We start from the raw sequence: 19,081 nt of genomic DNA, 5'->3' as shown, positions 1-19,081 counted from the left end.
AAAACACCAGCCCCGTGGCAGCTGCAGTGGCTTGCACATGGGAAGTAGTTGAGAATTTTGGCTATAGATGTACAGAGTTGGAACTGTTGTGCGTGTTCTAGCCACATGTGCAGTTGCCTTGCCTAAAGCAAACACACAAGTGGTCAGTAACACCCAGTTTTGCCTTGGTTGATAGAAAGTTTGCGAAATTACTCGCAATCAACATTTGTTTCAACAAAAATCAAAAACTGATCTGTGAACTGCTTATTAAATTATTACACAAAACCCACTCCGTAACTGTTTGTTAATCATTGCCAATACTTTGTATAACTACGTGTATGCACCATATCAGTTTTAGAACATAGTTACTCCTGTATATTCTCTACACGATTTGCTTGTTGCATTTACATCTTACTTTAATAAGCGAAACTGCCACTAGGGGGGGAAATTGTTCTTTCTTTCTTGCCTTTTTGGCACACTTGCCTTTAAGTCTGTTGTTTTTGCGTAACTTTTTATTCATGTATTTAGCTAAAATCCTGTGTTCGATAAGTAGCATTTTATATTTGATATTCCAGCTGCGGAGATAGGAAGTACCAGGGAGTGTGTGTATTTCTTGTTTTGCTGAAATTGGATTGATGAATGCGAGGTGCTAGATCAATAATAGGGAACGATAAATAGACCTATTATGCTGCTGACATTTCCTGTACAACACATCTTATTAATACTTACTGTGATGGTATGCTGACCGTATTTACTGTCTTCATAGGCACATTTACAGTTTTAAGCTTCTTTTAAGCAAGGGAGAGTATATGAAAGCACTGTCCTGCAGCCATTAGTGTGGATTCTAAGTAAGAGGGAGGCTGGTTGCATAGCAACCACGTTTTAAATGGAATGCAGGTATAAAATATGGAATAACTGAGCACCGGGACACGAGGAACCACTTTTTACCTTTTTTCTTATCAGTTACTGAAATATTGAAACCGTGACTGTGTAAACTGCGTTTTGGTATCTTTTTACTTAAGCATTAATGGAAAAATCTCTTTAGTGGAAGTCACACTATGGAAGTTGCTGGTCTGCCTGCCAGCCTGCTGCTACTGATATTACAATCATTTTATTTCCTTCAATGCATTAACAATTGTCAGACTGCTCTATACACAGACCCAAATATGAGCAGGAAGTTTCATCAGTAAATTCTCTTTGTGCCACTATCTGCCCACATAGCAGATTCAGGATATCACAAACCTAGCCTGAAACTGTAAATACATTTCCAGATCCTCGCAGGCCTCAAGCAGAATGTTTGCAGCTTCTAAAAGCTGCTCTTTCTGTGATCTGTACGGAAACTATTCTTATATAAAGCTTTGTCATTTATGCAAAAGAACATTATTGCCATGTGATAAGGTACTCTCTATGTCCGTCGTGTTTTTAATGATCATTTTATTTGATACAGCAACATTGAAGGAGAGCTTTGGTCTGGTATGGGGATGTGACCGATACCAGGTTTAAAAATGAATATAACTAAAAACAGCATATTTTTTATACTGAACTTATTGAATTACACCAGCCTAAAAGTTTCAGCTTGTCAATAGCAGCAATGATCCAGGACTTCAAACTTGTCACAGGGGGTCACCATCTTGGAAAGTGTCTGTGACACTCACATGCTCAGTGGGCTCTGAGCAGCTGTTGAGAAGCTAAGCTTAGGGATCGTCACAAATTATCAAGCAGAAAATGAGGTTTGTCTGTAATATAAGCTGATGCTACAGGGCTGATTATTACATTCTGATGCTAGTTGCACTGGTTTCTGTGCTGCCATGTAGTAATTATCTGTATTAATTACTAATCAGCCTTATATTGTGACATTTCTATTCTATGGGTACTGTATATTGTGAGTGGATCCCTAAGCTCAGTAAGTGACGGCAGCACAGAGCATGTGCAGGGGAACAATGGAGCTAGCACTACCTCCAGGCCAGGAGGAAGCTACAGGATTTTCTTTGACCTGCTTTGTAGATGCAGTGAACTTGCATCTAAAGAATCCGCACAGACATCACTTACATGCTGAACACCGTAAATATCGGCAAACTTCCCTCAGCCCAACTCAAGCCGGTTTACAATGAGGTGCACATGCAGTTGCGTTCAGCCTGACAAAATGGCATTGATTGTTCCATTGCACTTGATATTGTCTCTTAAACCTACAGATACTAATCAAATTTGCAGGGACTGTAGACTGGTAGAGAATTATACAATGAAACATTTTAAGGAGAAGGAATCATGGAGGAAGGGGTTCCAAAAGTTAGGCACCCTCTTAGTGATTGTATTAACATAAACTGATATCCCAGGCTGGTGCTTCTGTTAGCAGTAAATTGGACCAGCCCAGGGTTATTCTCAGCGAGCACCACGGAGCACTCCTTTTCTTCTGCTTCATCTTTCTTTAAAATCCTAAGGCCAACTTATTTGCAGTCGGACTTTCACTCAATTGCACACCCACTGGCAAGAAAGAAGAAGCAGGAAGAGGATCACTCTGCGGTGCTTGCTGAGAAGAACCCCCAGGCCAGAGCAGTTTTCTGCTAACAGGAGCACCATTCACCATAAGGGAATACAATCACTGGGGGTGCCTTTCAATTGGCCTTCATTTTTTTTTTTTATGGTTTTTAAATTATTTGCCTTCTTCTGACTCATTCAAATGGGGGCCACTGATCCCATCAAGAAACAAATGCCCCGAAGGCTACAGATTGTTATTGCTACTTTTTATTACTCATCTTTCAATTCAGGCCTCTCCCATTCATATTTCAGTCTCTTATTCAAATCAATACATGGTTGTTAGGGTAATTTGGACCATACCAACAAGATTGCTGAACGTGCAGTCTGGAGAGCTGGTGGAAAAAGCTAAATTACACAAAATCCTGAAATAAAAAAAAATGAGAACCAATTGCAAATTGTCTCAGAATACCACTCTCTCCGCTATACTAAAAGTTAATTTAAAGGTGAACTACCGCTTTAAGACAAGGTAGGCTTGTGATTGATGTATTAATTCAAAACCCACTGATAAAATATTTACCATGTTTCTTATGATCTGCTTTTAAACATTAGTTTCATGTGTGTGCGTGCAGCAGGACTGAGTGCAGGTAAAATGTGTACAAAGTAACAAAAAAGTACCACACAACAGGCTCAGTTAGAGTAACTGATTTTATTAAAATAAATTCCTTTTGCTTTTCTATTAAAATAAGTTATTCTGAGCCTGTTGAGTGCATTATATTTTGTTTTTTTTATATACAGTCATATGAAAAAGTTTGGGAACCCCTCTCAGCCTGCATAATAATTTACTCCACTTTCAACAAAACAGTGGTATGTCTTTCATTTTCCAGGAACATCTGAGTACTGGGGTATTTTCTGAACAAAGATTTTTACTGAAGCAGTAATCAGTTGTATTAAATTAAATAAAAAAACTGGCTGTGCAAAAATGTGGGTACAATATTCTGGAATGGCCGTCACAGTCCCGCGACTTGAATATCATGGAAAAGCTATGGGATGATTTGAAGCAGGCTGTCCATGCTCTGCAGCCGTCAAATTGAACTGAACTGGAGAACTGAACTGGGTTTTGTATGGACGAATGTTCAAAAATACCGCCAGAATCCAGACACTCATCAAAGGCTATAGGAGGCTTCTAGAGGCTGTTACATTTGCAAAAGAAGGCTCAGCTAAGTATTGATGTAATATCTCTGTTGGGGTGCCCAAATGTATACACCTGTCTAAATACTACTGTTTCCATAGGCATGTTATATATTAAAAGGAAGTTGCTACTTTGAAAGCTCAGCCAATGATAAACAAAACTCCAAAGAGGGGATCCCAAACTTTTTCATATGACTGTGTGTGTATATCTATCTATCTATCTATCTATCTATCTATCTATATATATATAGAACAGCTGGAAGCCGGCACGTCAATTGGAGGAAAAAATGCCTGGGTGCAATATGCCGATATAAGCATAATAGTCCGATAGAAAAGCAAGCACTCACAGGTCTTATGCAAAGAACTGCAGCAGTACTTTTTGATGAATAAAACACCATTTTCTTGCATAAGGCCTGTGAGTGCTTGCTTTTCTATCAGACTATTATCCTTATATCAGTATATTGCACCCATGCATTTTTTCGGAAAATATATATATATATCATACGGCTCCATGATGAAAAGGTTGATACAGTGAAGGGCAATAGACTACACAGAGACTGAGCTACAAATAACAGCTTCAGCAACTAGTTTTAATGAAAAACGTAAACTACAGTTACCTAGACCACAATAAAATAATCTTTTTTTCTGGTATTGCATATATTGCAGCATATGACCCATAAAGCAATAAAACCCATACTTAATTAAAAAATATTGACCATTATTTGATCTCCGTTTACCAGCAATTTCAGGAAAGCCGTAGGCTAAATAACAGAAAGCTTCAGGATTTACTCGTAATAGGGATAGAGAATTGCTGCTTGCAGATGTCTAAATATATACCAACAAACATATAACAGCATAAGCCACTAGGGTTGCAAACACCACTATTAAAGAAAACTGTTTGTGTAAGGTGAAGATTTTCTGGGTATTTTCTATTGAAGACGGATAAGAAGACGTTAAACATTCAAATATGCTGGAAACAACCCAGAGCTAAGGCACATTAACAGAATATTAATTTTGAATGATTATCAAGCAGAGGTGGCTGTAAAGCCAGTAAATCAGAAGGAAAGGTATTATTACTTCTCTTACCAGATATCCTGGGGGAAGTACTCCTGTTCGATCAAAACTTCACGACTCAGCGTATTTCTTTAGGAACTCATTTGTTACGATCTTTTTTTCTTCTTTCTTCATTTCTCTGGCCCAGGAAGGTGCTTGCACAGTAGAGTTATTGGTCTAAGTTCACCTTTACACTCTGCTGCCCATGTGGCTACCTGGAATGAATCAAAGTATGGAAGAAGATGATGACGATGAGCGTCTACAGAAATACCCTGGGCTGGTGCAGTTTTTAGTGAACTGGACCACCGGCCCAGTATCAGGTACTATCTTCTTGAAACACCCCTGTGCCAGTGATCAGTCTAACTTTTTTTTCTGAAGTTTACCGGCTGCTAGAAACAGTAAAAAGACATTATTTGCATAAAAAATATGAGAATGATTGCCAGCCTTTATGAATAATTGTTACAAAAATTAGGTCTTGGTATCATACTTTGTGCCAAAATATGTAAGCTCATATATCCTGTAAAAGCCAATCATTGTACAAATGGTTCAAGGGACACCTGCTACATATCTGTTGTGAGGAACTCTGATGATAAAGTTCTCCCACTAATCTCTTTTCTTTCACTCTTTCTTAAAGTAATCACTTTGGTAAGGGTAAGAAAATAGACTAGAGGGAGAACTCTTTATCATCAGAGGTTCTCACAACAGATATGTAGCATGTTTGAGACATACTCCTACTTTTTGTAGGGTCCAGTAATGTTCTCTGTCCTAGTCAATGCTTTTCATGCTGATATTGAGTTTACAAGCTACAACTAAAAATCAACAGGTTTACTGCACTGGAATGCCATGTGTAATAGGAGATGCTTATTAAAGCCTGTCTCTCCATTAAATACAACTTATATTCAGCATTAGGATATAGCCATGCAGGCCCGGACTGGCAATCTGTGGGTTCTGGCAAATGCCAGAGGGGCTGCTGTATGGCTCCATAGAAAGTTACCATATAGTGGGCTGGTAGGGGCTCTTTGGGCCTCTGTGAACTTGGAATGGCAGGGCCTATTTTGATTCCCAGTCCAGGCCTGTAGCCATGTATAGTATACAACCAGAGTATACTATAGACCTTTGTAATTTAGTAACATAGCTGCAAAGTCGTTCCCATGCACTAACCCATAATTTCACAGACATATGTTTTTGTTACTTGAACCAGCCAAAGACATTTGCTGATTGAAGACTATGGATTACTGCTTTTGTACAATTGGGAATCTTTGTTAGAAAATGACCTCCTAAGTAACATCTTTATATGCATAGGAGCAGTTTTGGACAAGTGAAGCCATAAGTACTGAGTATATAATAGTTATAATTCGGAAGTAACTGTTATATGACCTGACAAGTTTACTTCTAGAACTTTGATCACACAATTAGAAGCACACATGTACTGTACATTTATTGCGTTTTTTTTATTTTCGTGTACGTTTTTAAAGGGAAAATATACCCTTTTGACATGAGTTTTTTTCAGTCTGGCTTATGTAGAACAGGTGCATAAACCTGGACATCCAGAAAAAATATATAAATGTATTTTACTTTACAAAGACATACCTGATTCCAAAGATTGAAAGGAAACCATCACTTTGACAAACCATATCCCTTTCAGTTGACTGTGTAATGCATCCAGTCCCTTATCTTATTCCAGAGTGAAAGTGATAGATTTTGAGACTAGAAGTCCTATGGTTGTTATAATGGGTGCTGCACAGATTCTCTAGAAAGTAGAGGGACTTCAGATCTTAAAATCCAACACTTTCACAATTGATTTATTCAAGTATTAAAAAAACATTTCCACAAGATAAAATGCTGCATAATATATATATATATATAATGTCCAGTTGGGTCTCAGCACACCATTCAGGAAAAAGTTAATCCAACCCAGGTGCTATCCAAACGTGCTTTCATACAAAAATGTGGATAAATGGATGCACACCGGGATTTTTTTAAAAAGGTAAAACTCGATTTTATTTAAATACTTAAAACATGGTCAGGTCCTGACCTGACCATGTTTTAAGTATTTAAATAAAATCGAGTTTTAACTTTTTAAAAAAATCCCGGTGTGCATCCATTTATCCACATTTTTGTATGAAAAAGTCCTGTGAGTGTGGTTTATTTGCTTTTGGTTTATATCATTATATAACCAGCATCCAGACAGTCGACAATTTTACAATGTGAGTTCTTCAGCGACAGTATTTCTTTGTACAAAAGTGATGTTTATATGGGAAAATAAATCAGAGTAACAAAGCAGCATTTTTTTTATGTCCAAGTATAAAGCAGTGGCCCCAAAGCTGTTGGGATATATCTCTCTCAAAATGTTCATGGTAGAAAGGGGACACATTTCACTTTCCTAATTGACATGATGTTTTGCATGTGGCATTTCATTCATGTCCAAGACATGTTTTTGGGCTCTGCATTAATTGAAATTATTAGTATGTTCTTGGAGCAGACAGCAGCTCTATATAACAGTGTTAGCACACAGGTCATGGGACTTGTCACATTTCTTTCTCCGACTGACCTGTCATTGGAAGGTGAATCACACCTCAGTGCTAAGTGAGGGAATGAGAGTGCCCAAGTGATATGGCAGTAACCTCCTCCCTGCTCCCTGATGGGCTTTTACTGTTTAGCAAACAGCTGTGGCTGCTGAGGAAAAAACAGCTACCGTCAGCAGTTCTTTAAAATCCGTGTTAATGTAATAAATGTTCCCCTGTGTCTATTCCACATCGCTGCTGTTTTTCTTGCATATAACAGGCAGCAGTGGGAAAAGACAGAATGAGAAGGGATAAAAATTTGCCCCTAAATGCATTGGGCACACTTATGTAAGTTTATGGAATTTTTTGATTTTGAGCAAGAAAGTGACACCCCCCCTTCCCAGCATGGCTGGTGCTAGTGGTTATTCTACACAAGAGTGTTATGGTGCTTATATAGTGTGTCGCTTGCTGTTGTGCAGAGCCATATGGGTTTTGGGGTTGTAAAAGTGCTTGGGTGTTTCAATACCCAATTGGGATGAGGTCCCGGCTCCAAGGACAAACAAAGAAAAGTTTTTTTAAAGCATCTCAAGTCCTCATTTTAACTAACTGGAAGGAGCTGCAAATTCTCAAAGTGTTCCCAGGCTTTACATAGAGCAAAAATAAAACTTCTAATAAAAATAATATCTTTATTTTGCTCAGCTTCAAAACAAGTCTACGATTAAGTGTGTTAGTGTAAGGTAACAAGGCTCAGATGTTTTTAAACTGAGCAAGTAAAGATATTATTTTTATAGGAAGTTTGGCTGCTGTCCATATACTGGACCTTTAGTTCACTGCTTTATTGTTCAAAAGCTCTGTCTTATAAATGAAAAATAGATGAATGTGATTGCAGAAAAATCAATGGTAGAAAGTTGAAATGTACCATTATATTTTATGAGTTCTGTAGAAGCATATCCAGAACCTGGTTTGAGTGCCTCTTTAACCTGACCCCCTTCAGATTCTGAGGGTCTGTTGTTATTATGTTAATGTTCCAGAATACAGAAACTAATTAGCCCCTCTCCTTGCACTCTCCTTGCACTTTAGTTAAACGTATTGCAGTCAAAGTGCAAATGAGTGTGCTTAAGAGGAGTTGTCACTAATCTATGGCAACGAGTAGGTTATTATATAGCCATCAAGTTACAATTATGAACAAATGTTCAGTGTTGGCACTTTTAGGACTGAGGCTTCCAGTTCTTTTAGATATAAGCTCAGAGTTCAATGTACAATGACAAGCAAGCATGGGGGAAACAGGTTTGTTTTAGCAAAACTCTGCACATGCTGGCAGGGAGTCAAGAAGCGGGTGCCATGAGAACTGATTGTTTTTAACTTTTCAGTTAAATGTAAGCCAGGAATAGGATATTTTATGATGTGACATAGGGTCTTGGAAATGAAGGATATAATTAGAGAAGTGACGTGCTAAGTAAGATTTGCATAAAATCAGAAATACATAATTACTTCAGTATTTTGAAGACTAAAAATAAAGGCGTGATATTATGTTTTTTAGTTAATTGTTCTTATCTAACCCCATGGCCAGTATGTATGTTTAGTAATAATATTTTTTTAAAGTGTGAGAAAAATACAATATAAAACAATGAAAGAAGCATTTAGGGTATCCAGGCTCTGCTCCCAGCTCTGGAGAATCAACTAAATTTAAAAAAGAAAAAAATAAATAAATAAAAAAACAAAAAAAACAACTCGTATAGCAGTGTATGTTGCCTGGGTACAAATAAAGCCCGAAAAGATAAGTATACACCAGAAGGACTTACACAGGACTTACAGTGTGAGCCTCCTTCTGGTGTGTGTGTGTACACACACACATGCGCACACACACACACACACACACATACATGCACACTAAATTTGCAAAGTGATAACCCAGTACAGGGTCTGATTTATTGATTGTCTAATTTTACCATGTGTTGTTCACTTTTAATATGATGTAGAGAGTGATATTCTGAGGCAATTTGCAATTGGTTTTCAGTTTTTATTATTTGTGGTTTTTGAGTTATTTAACTTTTTATTCAGAACCTCCCCAGTTCATAATTTCAGCAATCTGGTTGCGAGCGTCCAAATGACCCTAGCAACCATGCATTGAATAAGAGAATGGAATATGAATAGGAGAGGCCTGAAAAGAAAGATTAGTTAAAAAAGTAACATCAGGAGTCGATTTATCAAAATGTGAGTTTAGACCTTAAAGGAAAAGGAAAGGCTAAAATCACTCAGTGGTGCTCACTGGTATAACCCCGGTGTTTGAGGTGATTCAATACAATCACTTGGGGGTGCCTAACATTTGGCACCTCCAAGTGCATGATGCCTTTCCTTCTCTCTATATTGTATTGACTTACATCAAACACCGGCGTTATACCAGTGAGCACCACTGAGTGATCCTCTTCCGTCTTCCTCTATCCTTCCTGTGGCTGTGCATGCTTAGTAGAACGAAAAGCTGAACTTTAACTAAAAAGTCGGCTATTTGGTTTAACTGCGCATGCGTTTGCCCTGATGGTGGTGCTCACTGGTATAACCCCGGGCTGGTGCAGTTTTCTGCTAATAAGAGGACTGGCCTGGGGTTTCAGGTAAGTCAATAAAATCTCTTGGGTTGCCTAACATTTGGCACCCCCAAGTGCAGGGTACCTTTCTTTCTCCTTTAATTCAAATATATGAACAGTTTAATAAAGATATCATAACTTAAAGGAGAAGGAAAGCTATGGAGGCATTTTATTGCCAATAGATTAGCTGCAATAGTGCAAGCTAGAATGCTATATTTATTCTGTAGAATGTTTTACCATACCTGAGTAAAAAGCTCTAGAAACTCTCTGTTTGTTTAGGATAGGAGCTGCAGTATTAATGTGGTGTGACATCACTTCCTGCCTGAGTCTCTCCCTGCTCTGGGCTCAGATTACAGTAGAGAAGGGAGGAGGGGGGAAGAGGAGCAAACTGAGCATGCTCTTGCCCAGGGCAATGAGGTTTAAGCTGAAAACAGGAAGTCTGATACAGAAGCACATGAGTACACAATAGAAGGAAAGAAATGTGGTGTTTCTTTTGACAGGGGACTCAGAGCAGCACTACTTTGAGGGTTTACTGGTATATTTAGGTGGACCTTTCTGATAAGTCTTACTTAGTTTTAACCTTTCCTTCTCCTTTAATGGTAAATTGATTGCGCTTACATTTTGGTACTCTGCTGATGTATGTATGTATGTATGTATGTATGTGTGTATGTATGTATTCGGATTCGGCCGAACCCCCGAATCCTTCGCAAAAGATTCGGCCGAATACCGAACGAACCCTAATTTGCATATGCAAATTATGGGTGAGATGGGGATTTTTTTTTTACTTCCTTGTTTTGTGACAAAAAGTCACGCAATTTCCATCCTGCCCCTAATTTGCATATGCAAATTAAGATTCGGATTTGGTTCAGCCGGGCAGAAGGATTCCTCCTGAAAAAGACCGAATCCTGGCTGAATCCCGAACCGAATTCTGGATTCGGTGCATCCCTAATAAATATATATATATTTATATATATTTACATTCTGATGATGTGTATATATCTATATGGTTTATACCTGTATGATAACTAAGATATAATTAATCCTTATTGGAGCAATCCTATTGGGTTTATATACTATATTTTATATTATACTTTTTTTTTTTTAGCAGATTTAAATTTAAGGTATGGGGATCTAAATTGCCCCTTTATTCAAAAAACCTGAGCATTCTGAATAATTGGTCCCACACCTGTACATATAATAGATTGCTTCTGGCAATACATGACTGCCGAAGTGAAGGTGCATGTGCAAAATGCAACTTTATGGCCACTGTCTCGCCATAGACATTCTTGTATGACATCCTCATTTAAATACATGACATGTGAAGGGTTATTTATTAATGCTTTAGATGCAAGTGCAAGAGCACTAAGGATGCCAAAAAGAGCATACCACTGGCAGGTACAAGGTAGCCATGTCCTTCTCTTATGGCAGGCAGTAAGTACAAGGACTCCCTCACCTCTGCGCCCTATATTTGTTTCCTTGTAAAACCCCAGCATAATTGGGTTGCCTACTTTTAACTTGTTTGAAATTTAGCAGTGTAGAGGATAATTAGCATCTGCATTGGTAAATTGCATCCATTTGCATTTTGCATTATTTCCAGGTGCAAAAATGTACCCTGCAATTGCAACATAATACCGAGTGTCCACAAACAGTGTATCAATAACAATAAAGGGGGTTGGGAGAGCATAAGAATATGTTATGTTGAAATAGAGGGACTAATTTTACTCTCAGCAGATAAGGTTAAAAATTGCACATTTACATGACCTTCCTACAATGCAAGTTTAGATTTGATTTGTTTTTATTGTTTGGGAAATAATCACAGATTACTGTAGACTATTGAATATGCCATATTTATCATTACTTAAATTATAAACAAATTGCTCTGTTTTTCTGAATAATGCTCTTATCTTGACATTGATTTATTCACCTAAAAACCCACTCTTTTCTTTTCTGTTCCTGAAGATGAACTTCGGCAAGTTGTCGTACTTATGATGAATAGAAAGGATGAGCTGGAAGAGCAGAATACGTAGGTTCTGTAATTGTGTTGTAAATAACTAATGTCATTTTTCTGGAACCTTTTGTTTTTGTTATAGATGGGCTGGTGTTTTCCGAGCACACAAGCAGGCACTTATGGTTGCTTTAGTTGTTGACAGATAGATATAACCCCATTAGGTCACTGTAGCCTTTGTTGTTATCACATTAAATAGGTTTTTCATGTGTTGTAATGTTTAGTGCTGGTCTAGCATTTCTAAATCTTGTTTCTAAAAGACTAATAATAAGTCATGTGTAAATGAAAACAGTGCCTTTTGCTCCCAGCATTATCCAAGTAACAGCTAAAAGCATTATAATTACCAATCATTTCACAGAAGAATTTACCCCCATATGTAATAAAAGGCACCAAGTTTACCCAGGTGCACTAACCCATAGCAACCAATAAGACATTTGCTTTTTAACAAGTGACCAATAAATGCTACCTGCTGGTAGGTTTTTTATGGGTTACTGTTTCTGGTCAAAGTTAGTGTCTTTTATTACATAATGCCATGTAATTCCATGAGTAGTGATGAGGGAATTCACAAGATGCATAACAAATGTTATGTTTTCATACTGTGAATGGGGTGTTGCTGTATGTCCAGGAACCTAGCACCACTTCACTATTTTTGGGGGAAAAAACGTAAAGTGGATCTAACAATTTTTAGGTCCCAAACCGACAGGTATGACTGCAGTAGACTGACTGTGGGTTCAATGGACACATTCTGTTAAATTATATCAAACCCTCTGTATGAAGAGTTTTGGGGGTTTTATCCCCCTGAAATGCTGATACTTGTGTTTTTTACTGGCATAATAAATTGGCTAAGTTTCCCAACCTAAAAGCAAGTGTCAGACCTGAATATGGGTCCCGATGCTGCTTAGGGTGGGTCAAATTAATCCCCTTAAATACAGTAAAAGTGTATTCTACAATAAAACAGGGTAAATTAGAGATTTACATACAATTTGTGGGTCCCAAAGCTGATTTATAAATATAATATGGATTCCAAGAGAAAAAGTTCAAGAAACACTGCTATAGAACATTGGCAACTACTATGGTAAAAGTCCCCATGATCCCGTTTAAAAACGTAAAGTTTCTTCCTACAATAGGTAATATTAAGCTGATTTTAAATACATTTTTAGATTTAAAAATCTCAATTGAATTCAAATTTGCTTTTGAAAAAAGTTGATGTGGTTACAAATATATTTAGCATAAATAAAGGATAATAATAATACCTAAAAAGAGTTGCGGTAGTATGGTGTGTAGATAATTGGAAGGAATCGTAAGTTGTAGAGCTAATCAAAACACTGACATTTCTAGGAATTACTTCAAAAATGTATTCAATCAGTGTCCTATGCACTACTATGCTGCAAAAATAGCTGTTATCTGAAACTTCTATCGAGTGCTACCCCAATTAATCACATATAAACTCAGCAAGCTTTTTTTTTACATGCAAAAGCATTTGGAGTCAACACATAAGCGATGATTACAATACCTTGAATGTTTAACCTGAGCATTGCTACATTTTCTTTATCTTTCTGTAAAAGTACTTAGGTCTCACTAACTGTTCCTTCCATTATGAAGCTGTACATGATCACAGTAAGCTAGGATTTTTTTTAAACGATTCTCGATATCAGTTTTTAGCAGAACAATTTTGGCCCTTTATAGCATGGCCTCAAGGCCACCAGACCATTTATAGCTCGCATAGTGAAGCCCTGAGCTCCCTTTAAGCATTGTAAAGAAGCAATTAAAAGTAATAGGAAAGGAACAGTACATTCTGTTCTGCTATTAAAGATTTGTGGGGGGTTTTAGTGTCCAGAACTAGATAAAGTAACTTCAGTATGTTGGATGCAAAATGTTTGAGAGGCATGGCAGATGGTGCTCTCTCTTCTTCCAGATCACTGAGAAACCTGCTTGATGCAGAAATGGAACATTCTTCAGCACTCCGACTGGAAATTGACAACCTGAAGAGAAAAGTGTCGGAGCAGGAGGAGAGGCATACAGCGAAGATCCAGGCATTGGCAAGGTAGAAAAATTGAGTCAGGGAATAATTCCAGCATGTTTCAACCATGTTTCACATCGTGTTCAATGACTGAGCCTTGTTAAAAAAAATGATTGATTGCTGGTATATTAAAAGGAACATCTTAAATGGAAGTTTTAAACCATATTTTCTGTTCCTTAGGGTAAAGCTATCGCAGAGAAGGAAATTCCCTTTGAATTGGGAAGATGTAGCTTCATGTTCTACAGACTAGTATCCAATACCTGAACTCATATTGCAAGACATTATTGTAAAACACATAAGGTTCCCAAATAATGCAGCTATGTGCTAATAAAAACAGATTGACATTTAGCATTTAAGGTGCTATGTGAAAACATAACTAAAATGGGTATGCATATAAACGCACCAGCTGGGATCAATGCTGGTTTTGGGGTTGGTCTTGGGTAGGTTAGGAAAGGTGTAGACCAGTGCATTTTCAACATCTGTGCAGAGATTTATTTTCAGTGCTTCAGCTTCCTGGGGTTACAGCCATGCTATGGAGCAGGCTAGTCCTGAAAGTAGCTTGACACTGAAGCTTATCTGTCGAGTGTTTATTGTGAATAGGCATTAGAGAAGCCTTTGCTTGGCCATGGAATCTGACATGGAACTGTTTATCTCAGGCTGAACAAAGCCAGGTTACTTAAGTGCTTGTGTAGTAGGTACCTCTCTAAAGGACAGGTTTATTTAGAATCAATCTGGGCAAAAATATTCTGTGCCAAATAATGTATGACTGTAATCCACACTCTTCAACCCATATTTCTTGAAAGCTACTACAGCACAATATATTCCTGCTAATCGTCACTTGGAAATATGACTTTTAATCAAGTATGATATCTTAATTTACCAGCCCTACACCTCTTGAAAGGTGGCTGTAAGTCTGGTTAATTGATTCAGATTCCTTGGCTAACAGTAAACAGTACTTAAACAGCCATGTAAATATAACAGCACACACAAAAATGAGAAAAAGTGAAAATTGCCATTGACAACTGTATATATGTTATAGGAACAACTTCCCTGATAGTTGCTTCTAAGAGCAGTTATTAGGATAATAATACCTGTCAAACCTGTGCATTCGTGAAGTGAAATCGAGGTGTTTTGCTGAGCCCTGTGTGTCAGATTTATGCCAGTAAACTTAATTGGAATGAATCTGACAGCTTTCATTATGATCCTTGGAAGCAGATTTTTTGATAGGTATGCTTGGCTTGCAAGACCCCCCACCGCAGCTGGGAGTGGGAGGCTCCAGTTACAGACCTACTTAGCTGCTCCTATGCTGTGTAGGTTTATGTTTTTTATTTTTTGATAACTACTCTTAGGGAAATGGTTAACAGTTTGGTTATATTCTTTTTGTGAACTTTTTAAGTGCAGATTGCTGCATTACTTATTTCCAGGGTCACGCTAAACTGCACTACGGTAATAGATTAAAGGAGACATTTGTGAAAAACAAGAATGTGCCAGTTACACTCTTTGAAATATAAAGGATTGTGCTTAGAATAAATAGTGTTTCAGGCTAATTTATTTAATAAAAAACCCAACTAGTCCCTCCCATCTATTACACTTTTTGCTGCCTCCTTTCCCAGGCTGTACATGGGAGCCAATAGGGCTGAGCACATTGCACTGTAGGATAGGAACCAATCGGCAGCTAGGCTGACCTGATAGGGAACTGAAACCTGTCTTTGCTTGTGTGACTGCAGGGATGTGATTGGCTATCCCCCTTCTACTGTGCTTCTGGCAAGGACCATTAGGACATGCCCACCCCTGATTTGAAACATGTACAGGGACCTTTACAGCTCTATGGGGGAGCTCCAATAAAGGGGCCATTTAAGATAATATAAGCTTTTAACCCAAAGTCAAACCAGCACCATATATTATTTATTATTCTCGACAATATTAGGGAGAGGGTTCACTTATCCTATATGTCTCCTTTAATCATTTCTTTGCCTCATTCATATTTTTTAATCATGGCTTCATCTTTATTAGATAAGTTTGTATAACATAGAAATGATAAAAGTAACTTGACAATCTTATATTGTACATTGTATTTCAATGGTCTTTACTGGTTTTTTATAATCATAATTGCAGTGTGTACTTGTGTATTTTAGGATGCAATTCAACATGTTTTTTCCCCACAATTCAGTGATTTTCCCACTATTCCAGCCTCAGTGTGGGTAAGAGCAGAGTTTCGTCTGCTACAATTTTGTTTGTGTTTTGATACTGTGGAGCAACTGTCAGCAGTAGCTCCAGGGTTCCCCAGTATCCATAGGCTTACTTGAGCACCATTTATCAGAAAGCCAGGATGGATGCAATTTGCACCCTCATTAAGGGCAGGAGTGGGCTTGTGTGCAAGTATCTCAATGAAATTCATCAACATGTGCTCTATATTACATACATTTTGGGAGGGTGTGTTCCTGAATTACTGCTTTTGACTCTCTGGCTTCGGTGCTAATCTCATTGAGGATCCAATTTTTGTCTCTAGTGGTGTTGTAAAGTTTAGGTTCTAAGCAGTGAACTTTATACTTAATGTTTTCTTGACACAAAGCAGAATAAAGTTAAAAGTCATGAACTTTAGTCTTAAATGTTAGAGATTCAACAGAACAAGTGGCCAGGCCGAATGCTACAACTAACCACAAAGGTATTCTTTCATGTTAGAATGTGAAGCACCTTCAAATGTGAGTTAAAAAAAATATAAAGAAAGTATTGGAAATGAAAGATCAGCTTAAAGATATATTTTAGTTTTACCATCAATTCTGTCATGGAAAATTTCAAAACTCTACATTGTTCCGGAAACTGAGACTTAGATAAATTAGCAAATGTACTTTGGCTGTTATTTTGGTATGACATAATTTGATATGCTCTGCATTAGAGGCCAATAACTTTGATCTGAAAGACTCAGTAATATTAACTACAGTGCTGTGTGATGATACCTGTAGTTTCAAACTATGCAAATACAAGACTGGGCTCTATTATCTGGAAGTTTGGGTCCGAGAGTTTTGTGGATAAAGCAACATGCAATAAAGGATATCAAAAACCATAGATAAAATGTGTCCATTTTTTTACCTGTTAATAAAAAACAGAATAGAGCAGCGGGGTTGAGGGGTGCCATCTCAGACTGCTTAATCTTCTCCAGTAAGAGATCTCTGACACTGAGCATGTGCAATTGAAGCTAACCTAGACCTAGTTTCAACTCTGCATGCTCTGTGTGTGTAATCACTGACGAGAGAAGATTTAGTGGTGCCCACTAACACTGGTGTGCTATCTGCCTTTTCTTAACAGATAAAGGTAACAGGGCAGATGTGAGTGGGGCAAACTGGTTTGGTTTGGGAGGGCTCTCCAGAAACACTAACTATGGTTTTTGTTCTCCTTGATATTCAGAAATTTGGAATACCAGGGAGCGAGCAACCAACTTCCAAATCTGACGAAATCTGCTCCTAATCCAGAATTTTGCTGCATTTTCAGGCTGTAGGCTTATCTTCTCCTTTCAGTTCACGTTAGTAAAACATACCTCCGGCCTTATGCACTGTAATGTAATAGATTTTAGTAAAGCTGTAAGATTTCAGAGATACCCCATGTCCATCAAGCTTTGGGACTCAAGGATTCTGTAAAAGGGGGTTCCATACCTGTATATGAAAACTTAGGTTAAGTTGTGACTGAACAACAATTGATAGTGTCTTAGAATCTCAACAATTTTCTAATGTTGGTCTTTGTTTGTACAATCACTTGAAATAGTCTAGGGACCGAACGTAGGCTGGTCATGACCGTTCTAGAAGGTTTTTAAGATTTACGTAAAACCAAAAGGAAGTGGTAAAAATGGTGAAAAATATGGAACCCAGTGACCCCATGTTCAAACATGGAACATATAAGGGGTCATTTACTGTGACCCCAAAGCACAGCAGGATGGAAGAGCATTCATTGCTGCTTGGGGTTTGGCTGCGCTCTGCTCGCTGCTCCCTTATGGGATGCATCATTGCTCCATCCTGCCCCTACAGCTCTGAAAAGGAGTCCAGAGACATGGCAGTTCATTTAGGCTAGTGCAGGGTTCAATGTGCAATGAAAAAGTCAGATTGCACCCTGACGTCATGTAATAAATGAACTTTATGGTATAAACAGGGATTCACAGGGGTATGAGTAATGGATTAATACGTTTACTATTTGGTATTGGTTGGTAAATAACTGAAAATAGTAAAAATTTCTAAAGACAGTTTTAGAATATTAGTAGGTGATCTAACAAGTCTTAGTATAATTATGATTAGTAAAATGCAGTTGATATATTTCTGGGATTTCAAATTGTTGGCCTGTACTTTTTTTTTAATCAAGATTAAGCATCTCTTTTTCTTGGTCCGCAGGCTTAGTGCAATGTTTTTAACAAATGTGCATTTAAACACCAGTATATTTACCCGAACTTTTAGTGAGGATTTTATTACAAATTTGTGAGACAAAAAAGGAAGTAATTGCATTTTCTTTATTAGCATTTTCTCAGCAAATGCTCTTTAACCATTAAGGGCTATAGAAAGTCAATAAGTCTAATCCTAATAAGTTTTTTTTGGTAGCAGAGCACAATTTCTTTTGTCTTTCTTCCTTTAATTGGTTTCAGCCATCAATATATACTGCTCATTGAAAAACATTGCTCGCCTACGAGACATTAAATGAGTTGTAACATTAACGTGAACACTGGTAATGAAAACCAAATTCAATTTCCTTTAAATGTCTTTGGAGCAAGATAATTTACAGAGATGTGTTTGGATATATCATATGACTGCCCAGTGCACTGGAAAGGTTAATCTTTTTATGGTTCCCTTGAATACAGAAAAAATGGAGTGTATGTTTAAAGGGGAACTCCGACTTCCAAACCAAAATTTGATTGAGGCCCACATAACACAGAAACCCCTAATATACCCATCACAGTTACCTATTCCTTCAAAAAGTATGGACAAATGCCGTTTTCTATGCTGAAATTCAGCTGTTTAACAGTTCTACTCTTTCTTCATCATTTGAAATTCTCGCAGGGAAGGAGGGACTAAACACTGATGTTACAAATTGTAACAACTTCTCCACAGCTTACAGACAGCATGCAGGAACTACATAACCCACAATGCCTTGCAATGTGATGTTCCGTTCCTTATTGAAATCACGTGTGCAAGGAATTGTGAGGTTTGGAGGAGGCAGGCTAAGGACAGATGGCTGCTGAAACAATGTAACAGTAGTCAGTCAGCTCAGCAAAGTAGTCGGACAGATGAGCAGAAGT

At 37.8% G+C, this 19,081-nt stretch overlaps 1 protein-coding gene across 6 annotated transcripts in view; it reads left to right on the top strand.

Moving 5' to 3' along the window:
* The window catches only part of snx29.L (sorting nexin 29 L homeolog), a 290,583-nt gene that overhangs the window by 36,064 nt on the left and 235,438 nt on the right, over positions 1-19,081 (top strand). For all 6 annotated transcript variants that reach the window (XM_018236316.2, XM_041575891.1, XM_018236317.2 and 3 more), the window contains exons 12-13: positions 11,741-11,804; positions 13,702-13,830. In XM_018236316.2, coding sequence (XP_018091805.1) covers positions 11,741-11,804; positions 13,702-13,830 — 193 coding nt within the window. The remainder of the gene's footprint in view (positions 1-11,740; positions 11,805-13,701; positions 13,831-19,081) is intronic.

The sequence above is a fragment of the Xenopus laevis genome, chromosome 9_10L (assembly GCF_017654675.1).
Source record: "Xenopus laevis strain J_2021 chromosome 9_10L, Xenopus_laevis_v10.1, whole genome shotgun sequence".
NCBI lineage: Eukaryota > Metazoa > Chordata > Amphibia > Anura > Pipidae > Xenopus > Xenopus laevis.
Note: the sequence above shows the minus strand (reverse complement) of the source record. Positions and strands in the feature narration are given on the sequence as shown.